This window comes from Salvelinus namaycush, chromosome 6 (assembly GCF_016432855.1).
Source record: "Salvelinus namaycush isolate Seneca chromosome 6, SaNama_1.0, whole genome shotgun sequence".
Taxonomy (NCBI): Eukaryota; Metazoa; Chordata; class Actinopteri; order Salmoniformes; family Salmonidae; genus Salvelinus; species Salvelinus namaycush.
The window spans coordinates 35,839,570-35,852,359 of NC_052312.1; the positions used below are offsets into that span (position 1 = coordinate 35,839,570).

The 12,790-nt window shown below is 43.1% G+C and overlaps 1 protein-coding gene across 1 annotated transcript; it reads left to right on the forward strand.

The window, feature by feature from the left end:
- Window positions 1-834: 834 nt before the first annotated feature.
- Window positions 835-5,283, forward strand: LOC120049927 (E3 ubiquitin-protein ligase Hakai-like). The gene is made up of 6 exons (XM_038996435.1): window positions 835-945; window positions 1,589-1,756; window positions 1,897-2,003; window positions 2,093-2,176; window positions 2,290-2,363; window positions 3,537-5,283. Exons 1-6 carry the CDS (start codon window positions 933-935, stop codon window positions 4,549-4,551), a joined length of 1,461 nt encoding a protein of 486 aa, XP_038852363.1. The 5' UTR covers window positions 835-932; the 3' UTR covers window positions 4,552-5,283.
- The last annotated feature ends 7,507 nt before the right edge of the window (window positions 5,284-12,790 follow it).

A 12,790-nucleotide genomic window follows, 5' to 3' on the forward strand; every position in this document is an offset into this window, starting at 1 on the left:
AAGGGGGAGGAAGGAATTCATTTTAAATGGACCGCCCAGAAATCCGTCACTCAATGGTTGTGTTTTCAGCCACCGGTCGCTTTTGGGTGCTTTATATGGCTAGTCAATTATGATTGCATGTCTACTAATATTAACTATATAATTATTAATATACACCTACTGTATGATAGCTAGCAAATTAATTAGCTAACTAATGTTAGCCTGTTATTTCTGAAGAAGGAAAAAAAATAAAATCTACAATTTTCAAAAGCTAACCAAATAAAAACATCATTACTTTTACGAGATGTGTTTGTGCATTAGTAGCACAATTTCAAACTTATTTACACTTGTATGTTGACTCTATATTGTCAATGAGGATGTAAAATCATCGCGATTTGAATTATGTGGCGTTTCAGGCCCGAAGTGAACATAATTGTACACTCGCAAACTCCATTAAAAACGAGAGCTGAGGGTTTATCATTTGAACCGACAACAAATATGTCCGCGGGGATTCCCCCAAGGGCATAAAGCGAGGGTGTGTCTTTAATGAGTTTGAAACGCAGCCTTTAGCTAGCCAACGTCACAATGACATCGCCGACAAGCGTGCTCGGGGATTTCTATTAGAGAAGCAGTTTCTGCCTATCTTCATATTGTACTGTCTTTGGTTGAACTCTCGTTCTTTACCTGAGGGGTCGTCACCAGTTACCACAGCCACAAAGTCATAAAACCCGCCCATTTCTACAATTGACCTTCTTAAAATCTGATTTTAAACCTAACCACACTGCTAACCTTATGCCTAACCCAGAAAGCACATTTCTGTTTTCATTCATATTTACGATATAGTCTATTTTGACTTTGTGGCTGTAATAACTAGAGGAAACCACCACTGATGGGTGGTTGAACTCAACTCCTCCCCCTTTATTATACCTTCCCATACAGCATTGCGGTGAATTATGGACCAAAGTGGTAAGCGACAAATTACTCTCCAGTTTCAGCTGTATTTTAGTTTTATTTGTGTATCAGTAGATTTAACTTGATACACAGCGAAATAGATTTAATTTGTAAACTTATTCATGTTCAATTATACTTTACAAGTATTATCAGTGGAGTGTTTAAAGTACACAAATTGAGGCCTTGTAGCAACCTCTCGTTGCCAGCCCACTGCTAGCTAAATTGCTAATAACGTTATATTGCTAACATTAGTTTCCGCAGATCTGTGTTGCTACAGTAATAGCTAGCTAGCTATACTTTTTAGAATAAAGTGACGGTTGGAGTTGATCTGCCATTGCAAAGCTAATAACTTAAATTGTCAGGACAGTACTCTAACCTTCACAAAATATTCAGAATAAATAATGCGATGTTTGTAGCTTAGACTAAGTGTTAGCTAAGGTCTGCATTCTCCATCAATTTCTGCAACTCCAGGCAGTGTTAGCGTTGGCTAAAATGAAACACTAGCGCTTTACTAAACTATTTATCATGGTTTTGATCACCTAAGGATTGTCAACTTATAGTGTCATTGCTAGTAGCAAGTATCATGTAAATGTTTGCTTGGTAGCTAATGACTGACTCAGGTCACTGACGTTTTGAATGATCCATCGTTCCCCCACAGACAATGACCTGCAAGGCACGGACGGCTCGGGGAGTCTTGGGGGCCCTGATGTCCGCAGACGCATCCCCATCAAACTCATCTCCAAACCAACCATCAGGAGCAAACCTGCTCCCCGGACACAAAGACCCATGGGCAGGCAGCCCTCCAAACCCCAGGCTGGGGATGAAGGTTAGCCAGCCACAAGTGCTTTCTCATTTTCTCAGTTTTAATTCCCATGGGCTAGGTTTGGGATAGGGAAACCTGTTGCTAGGTCATAGAAGCAAGCTTTCATATGGAACTACTGTAAGGCAACATATCTGTGTTTCTAGAGAGTTTTAGCTTCAAGCAAGAGGAGAGGTTCGACTGTGGTACCAAGGCTGGGGATGTGTTTGCAAGTCAACGGAGGTTCCCCCAGCAAATGTTTTGGGACTTTAAGGTAGTGTTTCAATATCTATCGTTGGTGGGAAAAATGCATTCCACCTACATCATTACTGTGTCATAGACCTCTTGGTCTTTCCCCCACAGTTGAATTTGATAGGTGAAAAGGATGACATTCCAGCACACTTTTGTGACAAGTGTGGTCTGCCCATAAGGATCTATGGACGCATGGTATGTCTCTTCGATCACGTTTTACATAGTGTGTTATGTGTCTCTTAAAATGTTTTTATAGTAAGAGGCTATGAGTGCAGCAGCTTATGTTATTATCTGTATTTACTCACCAGATTCCATGCAAACATGTGTTCTGTTATGAGTGTGCTTTGCTCCACGAGAAGAAGGGAGACAAGATGTGCCCAGGGTAAGCTCTTGACTTTTATTTTTAACCTACCCACTAGTGCAGTGGTTCTCAACTGGTTTTGCCTCTGGACCCAAATTGAACCAGGTTGTCTCATTCGCAACACAATATTCGCATTGTGAAACAAAAATATCCCAAATGCAACCTGGAAAAATATCTTGAATGCTGTATTGATAGTAAAGGTAGAAATTATATGACAAGGGAAAGACATTCCCACATTTTTCATTATCAAGAATATGGGAAAAATGTATTATTGACAAAGAATGTTAGTGAGCTCACTGGTTTGAGACCACAAAATCAACCAGATCCGCAAAATAGCTCTGCTAATAGCGATATAAAAAATACGGTGATTGAACAAAAATAGAAAAAAGATTTAAAAAAAATACAAATAAAATAAAATAAAAAGGTAGGTTCATTATTATTTCTACACACGTTCTAACTGGTTGTAATTGTTTAAGTTCTGACTGGAGTGTTTATACATTTTCTTTAATCAAGACAGCCGCGCCTAGTGATGTTAATTTTGATACCGGAGCCCCGGGGCATGCATCGAAATCGATAAGCAGTTTGCTTCTAAACAGTGTGCCTAGGCTTGTATCACTTTATCAGAAGCACGTGATCAATGACGTCCGGCACTTCGTTTTGTCGAACAACCACCTGATTGGTTTTGGTAGAAGACCAAGCGTGAAGGCGTGTGTGATGTCATGTATACCAATTTGTCTGTTCTAAATTCTTTTGACCATTAGGTGCCACTAGTGTACACTGTGTTGATCAAATCCTTGCGTAATGAACCTATTTTCTACACAATTGGCAGGAAATGTTTCCCCATTCAAAATGTCCCACCAGTTGAGAATCGCTGCACTAGTGTATTCAACTGTCCATATGCAGGGCTCCTGAGTGGCGCAGCGGTCTAAGGCGCTGCATCTCAGTGCTAGAGGCGTCACTACAGACACTAGTTTGATTCCAGGCTGTATCACAACCGGCCGTGATTGGGAGTCCCATAGGGTAGCGCACAATTGGCCCAGTGTCGTCCGGGTTAGGTTTTGGCCGGGGTAGGCCGTCATTGTAAAATATAATTTGTTCATAACTGACTTGCCTGGTTAAATAAATAAAATAAAAATATACTATCTATGTGTGATTGCTGACTGCACTTACTAACTAAACCTTTGTGTTGTTTAGTATGCAGCTCTTCAGCTGCACAGACCCGGTCCAGCGCATCGAACAGTGTCTGCGGGGCTCCCTCTACATGTGCAGCATCGTGCAAGGCTGCAAGCGCACCTACCTTTCCCAGCGTGACCTGCAGGCCCACATCAACCACCGCCACATGAGGGCAGCCAAGGCCTTGGCAAGCCGCCAGGACGCCCTGCACCTTCCCCCATCCACAGAGGTGCCTGACCGTTTCCGTGTGCCCCCGCCTCACCTGCCCAAGACCCAAGGGCATCTCCCGCCCTCCCTCCAACACGGGGGTCATGACCCCTACGGTCAGCCACCACCGGCTTCCCATGATGCACCTCCTCTTTCCCAGGAGACCTTCCGCATCGCCACGGTAACTACACGAGCACGCAGCAACCTCATCACCGTGCCAATCCAGGATGACTCCGGTTCTTCCTCCACCTCTTCCTCCCGTGACCCTCTCCCTCCTGGCCCGGGCCCTGCTCCACCCCCACACCACCACCCTGACTACCCTGGTCAGCCTGTAGTGTCCCACCCCCACCACATGATGGCGCCACCGCAACAGCACTATGGCCCTCCGCCTCCTCCCCCTCCACCCATCAACCACCCCATGCAGCACCCACCCCAGGGCTCTGGGACACCCCACATGGTGTACAACCAGGCCGGCCCTCCCCCGCCTATGTCCAACGCACCCCCTCCCATTACCCCCCCTCCAGGACACATCATGGGTCAGATGCCCCCCTACATGAACCACCCTCCTCCAGGCCCCCCACCTCAACACGGTGGTCCTCCAGTCAACGCCCCCCCTCCCCACCACTACAACCCTAACCCAATGCAGCAGTTCCCTGAGGACCAGGGCACACTTAGTCCCCCTTTTAACCAGCAAGGGGGTCTGAGCCCTGGGATGTGGCCTGCCCCTAGAGGGCCTCCTCCTCCAAGGATGCAGGGCCCTCCACCTCAGGGCCAGATGCCTGGACCCCATCACCCCGATCAGTCCCGCTACCGCCCTTATTATCAGTAAACTCAACACCCCACAAAGTCAGGGGCATTGTTTGACTTGTCCCTATTCCTCTTCACTGGTTTGAATAATGTGAACATGAGTCTCTGGGTTCTGTATGACTGTCATTTCTATGGAAACACTTAAGAGACTAGTCTATGGTGAATGTATGTATGTAGCTGTTCACTTTTATTGATATGAACCTTTTGGGCTGTCAAATGAGCAGTGATACATTTGAATCGCTCCTGTATTGGTCTCTAATGGACATTGTATCTTGAACATTTTTGGTTTGATGACGTCTCAATAAATATTTTCTAACCAAGTTAAATCAAAAAATGTTCTCAATATTATTAGTTATGGAAACTGTTTCATCCATATCAATAGGGGGCGGTGTATAATCTAACATTTGACATTGTTTGTGTAGGGAGCCCTGTGTTTTGGTTTATCACATGACCTGGATTTGAAACTTTATTTAAAGCTTTTTCATCAAACTTCCCCATTTTTATGTCAGATGGTCCAGCACCATCCTTCAGACAATGCGTAATTTTTTCCTTCTAATTCTCATTTCTGGAAAAGGCTTAAAATAACATTTTAAAATCCAATGATTGGCCTAAACATGGCCCTAGTTATGTGCGATAAATGAATATAGCTGCTGGGAGAAAATAAATACATTTTGAGAGGGGTGGCCCTGTAATTATGTCAAGGACAAAACACCAAGATTACTTTATTAAAAAGTATTTCACATTTATGACTTATCAACTGTGTTGCGGTGTGCAATTTGATGTCACCCTCCCTAGCAAATGCTTCAGGGGATTATTTTGCTACTAAAATTATATCAAGCTACTAGTAGTGTTTTGCTGTGGACTATTTGCTTTGTTGATTCCAAGGATTGTTGAGGCTATTTGAAAATAAGCAACTTTATTGTGTGTTCATAAAAAAATGGCTTTGCTACACAAGTATACACTGAGTGTAAAAAAACATTAGGAACACCTTCCTAATATTGAGTGTACCCCCCTTTGCCCTCAGAACAGCCTCAATTTCTCATGGCATGAACTCTACAAGGTGTCAAGCATTCCACAGGGGTGCTGGCTCATGTTGACACCAATACTTGACACTGATTGGTCTTCACATTATTAATAAACATAAAACATCTGGAATCAGCCTATAAGAGGGTGGCTCTGTTGGTAGAGCATGGTGCTTGCAACACCAGGGTTGGGGGTTTGATTCCAATGGGGGACTAGTATTAAAATGTATGCACTCACTACTGTAAGTCAATCTGGATAAGAGAGCTATATGACAAAAAGTAACAGGTTTTGGGTTTCAAATCGACCATTACAGCATACTTGTTTGCATCACTTTGACCTTGGACAAAAGATAATTTGGGAACCTTATTATTGCTAAAATAATGTGTTCTCTGTCAGATCTTCCCTCCCGAAGTTCCATGACTCCCGGTTCGCAGGAGAGTAGACCCTGTTATCAAGCTTGTCCCCAGCCAGAGGATAGAACTTCCAATTCATGTTGGATACCTGCAGATGACTTCATTCACAGACAGACTCTTTTGTTCAATCAAAAGTTAGTAATTAGGGGCTGCTTATATAGTCCTGTTTCACTGTATGTACAAGTGGGTAACCTGCACAGGTGTGAAATAGATTTTTTGCATATTACACTCCCACCGAGAGTGGGGCCACAGCCAAGGGATCAGACATTGACAGAGAAATTAGGGATTTTACTTTGTCAGCTCGGTGATTCAATCCTACAACCTTTCAGTTACTGGCCCAACGCTCCTTAACTGAAGTTCACTGTATCGTTTTGTACCTTTCCACTGAGAAATCCAGCAGAGTTACAGGTGAAGTCGGAAGTTTACATACACCTTAGCCAAATACATTTAAACTCAGTTTTTCACAATTCCTGACATTTAATCCTAGTAAAAGTTCCCGGTCTTAGGTTAGTTAGGATCACCACTTTATTTTAAGAATGTGAAATGTCAGAATAATAGTAGAGAGAATGATTTATTTCAGCTTTTCTTTCTTTCATCACATTTCCAGTGGGTCAGAAGTTTACATACACTCAATTAGTATTTGGTAGCATTGCCTTTAAATTGTTTAACTTGGGTCAAACACTTCAGGTAGCCTTCCACAAGCTTGCCACAATAAGTTGGGTGAATTTTGGCCCATTCCTTTTGGCCCATTCCTCCAGAGCTGGTGTAACGGAGTCAGGTTTGTAGGCCTTCTTTTTTTATATACATTTTTTTACCCCTTTTTTCTCCCCAATGTCATGGTGTCCAATTGGTAGTAGTTACAGTCTTGTCTCATCGCTGCAACTCCCATACGGCCTCGGGAGAGGTGACGGTCGAGAGCCATGCGTCCTCCTAAACACAACCTAGCCGCACTGCTTCTTGACACAATGCACATCCAACCTGGAAGCCAGCCGCACCAATGTGTCGGAGGAAACACCGTACACCTGGCGACCTGGTCAGCGTGCACTGCGCCCGGCCCGCCACAGGAGTCGCGAGTGCGCGACGAGACAAGGATATCCCTGCCGGCCAAACCCTCCCTAACCCGGACGACGCTGGGCCAATTGTGCCTCGCCCCATGGGCCTCCCGGTAGCGGTCTGCTGCGACAGAGCCTGGGCTCGAACCCAGAATCTCTGCGATGCAGTGCCTTAGACTACTGCGCCACCTGGGAGGCCCACTTGTAGGCCTTCTTGCTCGCACACGCTTTTTCAGTTCTGCCCACAAATTTTCTATAGGATTGAGGTCAGGGCTTTGTGATGGCCACTCCAATACCTTGACTTTGTCGTCCTTAAGCCATTTTTCCACAACTTTGGAAGTATGCTTGGGGTCATTGTCCATTTGGAAGACCCATTTGCGACCAAGCTTTACTGACTGATGTCTTGAGATGTTGCTTCAATATATCCACATCATTTTCCTCTCTCATGATGCCATCTATTTTGTGAAATGCACCAGTCCCTCCTGCAGCAAAGCACCCCCACAACATGATGCTGCCACCCCCGTGCTTCACGGTTGGGATGGTGTTCTTCGGCTTGCAAGCTTCCCTTTTTCCTCAAAACATAATGATGGTCATTATGGCCAAACAGTTCTATTTTTGTTTCATCAGACCAGAGGACATTTCTCCAAAAAGTAAGATCTTTGTCCCCATTGTCGTGTCTTTACTATCATTAAATTGAAGACTTAGTTTTATCAAAGATTCTCTGTAAATTAGTATTACGCGATTAGACTGATTAATCATGTAACCGTAATTAACTAGGAAGTCGGGGCACCAAGGAAAATATTCAGATCACAAAGTTATCATTTCCTAAAATAACTTTTCAGATATTTTCATATCTGATCCATAGTCTTCTTAATTAATGAATTATTTACTTTATCTCACGTTAGTCTCATTCCAAACGTCGTAAGCTGTTGGTTATCTGCACGAACCCAGTCTTCACTATGAGTCATCCATACATCAATTTTCTTAAATCATTTATTTATTACTAACTAAGTAATTCACAGAAATGCATAAACAAACAAACAAAGTAAATATGGTTACAAGAAATGATAGGAGAATGTGCCCTAGTGGGCTAGACCGGCATGGCGGCTTGTTAGACCAAAGGGAAGTGGGGGTCGACTGAGAAGTCACTACAGAGTTAATAATTATAACAATTGAAATGCTAATCCTTTGCACATGAACACTCACTCATTCGGGAACAATTGCAATCAATATATATATTTACGCTCAGTGTGTCATCTTGATCGCTGTTGAAAAGTTAGTTTCTGTTGGAGAGTTTCCGTCCTCTCTCTCTCTCTCTGTCGTAGGTTAGAGTGGATAGTTCAGAGTGACATTCATTCGTGTTGTTGTAGAATGGATGTTTCGGCGGTTGTTGTTCTTCATGTTCAATGATACTGAATTTCTAGCTGCAGACTAGTAATTAATATCAAAGACTTGTTATTATTTTGTCGGTATCGATAGTCTAAGAGTTTAACCACGTGGTATGGTTAAAAGATTCAGCAATGGTCTGCATCCTTTGTACTCCCGTGATTGAGAGAAACATGGTCTGGTGATAGAAAACCCGAGTGGGGGTTTTATTCGGAAGGCCGAAAAAGGGCTGTCCCAGGATGCCTGACCCTAACTGGGCTCAGGGGCGGCCCTCTGATTTAGTTCAACTCAAAAGGGAATTGGAGTTTCCTTCATTAAACAGTCCAAAATCACATTGTAAAATTGTGTAAACAGTATCATACTCACTCATTCATCTTATACAACAATTAGATGTAAACCTCATATCTGAGGCTATTATATAAACAGCGTTATGGTAATGTGGCCACACCGTCTCCCATGAGCTTCCCCAAGTTGTAACAAACGGACCAGTTCGAAGCTGGATTCTTCACCGATCTTTTATACTTTCTCCGGAACATGAAATTTGTTCATACCTCAAGTTCTGTGAGGTGGAAGAAATTCCTTTGTTTTCTATGAAAGCTTACTCTGCCTCTTATACTGTGTGGCCATGTGGCAGGGTCTTCTCCTCAGGAATTTACGACCTTTCTCTGACCACAGCAGCCTAGTTGAAGGAGGCAAGGGGGAGGCAGGTAGAGGGGGATGGGGCTTGCTATACCCAAATAGGCCAACTTCATGACGCCATGTACAGTTGCAAACCGTAGTCTGGCTTTTTTTATGGCGGTTTTGGAGCAGTGGCTTCTTCCTTGCTGAGCAGCCTTTCAGGTTATGTCCATATAGGACTCGTTTTACTGTGGATATAAATACTTTTGTACCTGTTTCCTCCAGCATCTTCACAAGGTCCTTTGCTGTTGTTCTGGGATTGATTTGCACTTTTCGCACCAAAGTACGTTCATCTCTAGGAGACAGAACGCGTCTCCTTCCTGAGCGGTATGATGGCTGCGTGGTCCCATGGTGTTTATACTTGCATACTGTTGTTTGTACAGATGAACGTGGTACCTTAAGGCTTTTGGAAATTGCTCCTAAGGATGAACCAGACTTGTAGAGGTCTACGATTCTTTTTCTGAGGTCTTGGCTGATCTCTTTTGATTTTCCCATGATGTCAATCAAAGAGGCACTGAGTTTGAAGGTAGGCCTTGAAATAGATCCACAGCTACACCTCCAATTGACTCAAATTATGTCAATTAGCCTATCAGAAGCTTCTAAAGCCATGACATAATTTTCTGGAATTTTCCAAGCTGTTTAAAGGCACAGTCAACTTAGTGTATGTAAACTTCTGACCCACCTGAATTGTGATACAGTGAATTATAAGTGAAATAATTTGTCTGTAAACAATTGTTGGAAAAATTACTTGTGTCATGCACAAGGTAGATGTCCTAACCGACCTGCCAAAACGATAGTTTGTTAACAAGAAATTTGTGGAGTGGTTGATAAACGAGTTTAAATGACTCCAACCAAAGTGTATGTAAACTTCCGACTTCAACTATATAACCGAGTAAACAAGTGGATTATACAGGTTTGAATTTATCAAGAGTAGTAAAACTACATGTGTGTCTGGTATTTACAATGAACAAAAATTTTAACGCAACATGTAATGTGTTTAATGAGTTGAAATAAAAGATCCCAGAAATATTCCATACGTACAAAAAGCTTATTTCTCAAAAATTTGTTGACATCACTGTTAGTGAGCATTTCTCCTTTACGAAGATAATCCATTCACTTGACAGGTGTGGCATATCAAGAAACTGATGAAACCGCTTGATCATTACACAGGTGTACCTTGTGCTGGGGACAGTAAAAGGCCACTTCAAAATGTGCAGTTTTGTCATACAACACAATGCCACAGATGTCTCAAGTTTTGAGGGAGCATACAATTGGCATGTTGACTGCAGGAATGTCCACCAGAGCTGTTGTCAGAGAATTTAATGTTAATTTCTCTTCAATAAGCCGCCGTCAACATCCTTTTAGAGAAGTTGGCAGTACTTCCAACCGGCTTCACAACTGCAAACCACGAAGGAGTAATTCTGCCGTAATAAAGCCCTTTTGTGGGGAAAAACTCATTCTAATTGGATGGGCCTGGCTCCCTAGTGGGTCGGCATGGCTCCCAAGTGGGTGGACCTGTGCCCTCCCAGGCCCACCCATGGCTGCGCCCCTGCCTAGTCATGTGAAATCCATAGATTAGGGCCTAATTTATTTATTTAAATTTTAAATGGATTGATTTCCTTATATGAACTGTAACTCAGCAAAATATTTGAAATTGTTGCATGTTGCGTTTTATTTTTATTCGGTATAGAAGAAAACATACAAAAGGCGTGTATACAGGTATTAGCAGTCCAATATCAGCACATCATCATATCAAGCATGTCGTGCATATTTAGCCTATCCTTTATGAGATCTTGGGTTACAAGCCAGTCCAATCATTACTCACTACATTAGCACATTAGTCTTTGATTATTACTTGTCATTATTAACCATTAAGATCTACCTATATGCCTCTAATTACATTAAATTGCTTCGGGGGCAACAAACTATGAGCTCTGACATCTCCAGACCCTTCAGTCTGTTACCTGAATGACAAAGAGTCTGAACATAGTGTGACACTAAGACCTTTGTGTACAGTCGTGGCCAAAAGTTTTGAGAACAACACAAATATTAATTTTCACAGTCTGCTGCCTCAGTTTGTATGATGGCAATTTGCATATACTCCAGAATGTTATGAAGAGTGATCAGATGAATTGCAATGAATTGCAAAGTCCCTCTTTGCCATGCAAATGAACTGAATCCCCAAAAAAACATTTCCACTGCATTTCAGCCCTGCCACAAAAGGACCAGCTGACATCATGTCAGTGATTCTCTCGTTAAACACAGGTGTGAGTGTTGACGAGGACAAGGCTGGAGATCACTCTGTCATGCTGATTGAGTTTGATTAACAGACTGGAAGCTTCAAAAGGAGGGTGGTCCTTGGAATCATCGTTCTTCCTCTGTCAAACATGGTTACCTGCAAGGAAACACGTGCAGTCATCATTGCTTTGCACAAAAAGGGCTTCACAGGCAAGGATATTGCTGCCAGTAAGATTGCACCTAAATCAACCATTTATCGGATCATCAAGAACTTCAAGGAGAGCAGTTAAATTGTAGTGAAGAAGGCTTCAGGGCGCCCAAGAAAGTCCAGCAAGCGCCAGGACCGTCTCCTAAAGTTGATTCAGCTGCGGGATCGGGGCACCACCAGTACAGAGCTTGCTCAAGAATGGCAGCAGGCAGGTGTGAGTGCATCTGCACGCACAGTGAGGCGAAGACTTTTGGAGGATGGCCTGGTGTCAAGAAGCGCAGCAAAGAAGCCACTTCTCTCCAGGAAAAACATCAGGGACAGACTGATATTCTGCAAAAGGTACAGGGATTGGGCTGCTGAGGACTGGGGTAAAGTCATTTTCTCTGATGAATCACCTTTCCGATTGCTTGGGGCATCCGGAAAAAAGCTTGTCCGGAGAAGACAAGGTGAGCGCTACCATCAGTCCTGTGTCATGCCAACAGTAAAGCATCCTGAGACTATTCATGTGTGGGGTTGCTTCTCAGCCAAGGGAGTGGGCTCACTCACAATTTTGCCTAAGAACACAGCCATGAATAAAGAATGGTACCAACACATCCACCGAAAGCAACTTCTCCCAACCATCCAGGAACAATTTGGTGACGAACAATGCCTTTTCCAGCATGATGGAGCACCTTGCCATAAGGAAAAAGTGATAAATAAGTGGCTCGGGGAACAAAACATCGATATTTTGGGTCCATGGCCAGGAAACTCCCCAGACCTTAATCCCATTGAGAACTTGTGGTCAATCCTCAAGAGGCGGGTGGACAAACAAAAACCCACAAATTCTGACAAACTCCAAGCATTGATTATGCAAGAATGGGCTGCCATCAGTCAGGATGTGGCCCAGAAGTTAATTGACAGCATGCCAGGGCGGATTGCAGAGGTCTTGAAAAAGAAGGGTCAACACTGCAAATATTGACTCTTTGCATCAACTTCATGTAATTGTCAATAAAAGCCTTTGACACTTATGAAATGCTTGTAATTATACGTCAGTATTCCATAGTAACATCTGACAAAAATATCTACAGACACTGAAGCAGCAAACTTTGTGGAAATTAATATTTGTGTCATTCTCAGAACTTTTGGCCACGACTGTACACACAATTCCCTAATGTGTCATTGACGCTACATATTGTTAAGTAATATGTTATGCTTGAGGTTCCTGCTTTATCTTCTGAATGTCCTTTGAATGATCTGGCTGTTTCTCCAGTAGCATGGCGTAAT

Excerpts from the sequence above, each read along its gene's own strand:
- LOC120049927 (XM_038996435.1), top strand. Across the intron at positions 1,757-1,896 it reads ACCCCAGGCTGGGGATGAAG|AGAGTTTTAGCTTCAAGCAA; the intron begins GTTAGCCAGCCA and ends CTGTGTTTCTAG. Across the intron at positions 2,177-2,289 it reads TAAGGATCTATGGACGCATG|ATTCCATGCAAACATGTGTT; the intron begins GTATGTCTCTTC and ends TTTACTCACCAG.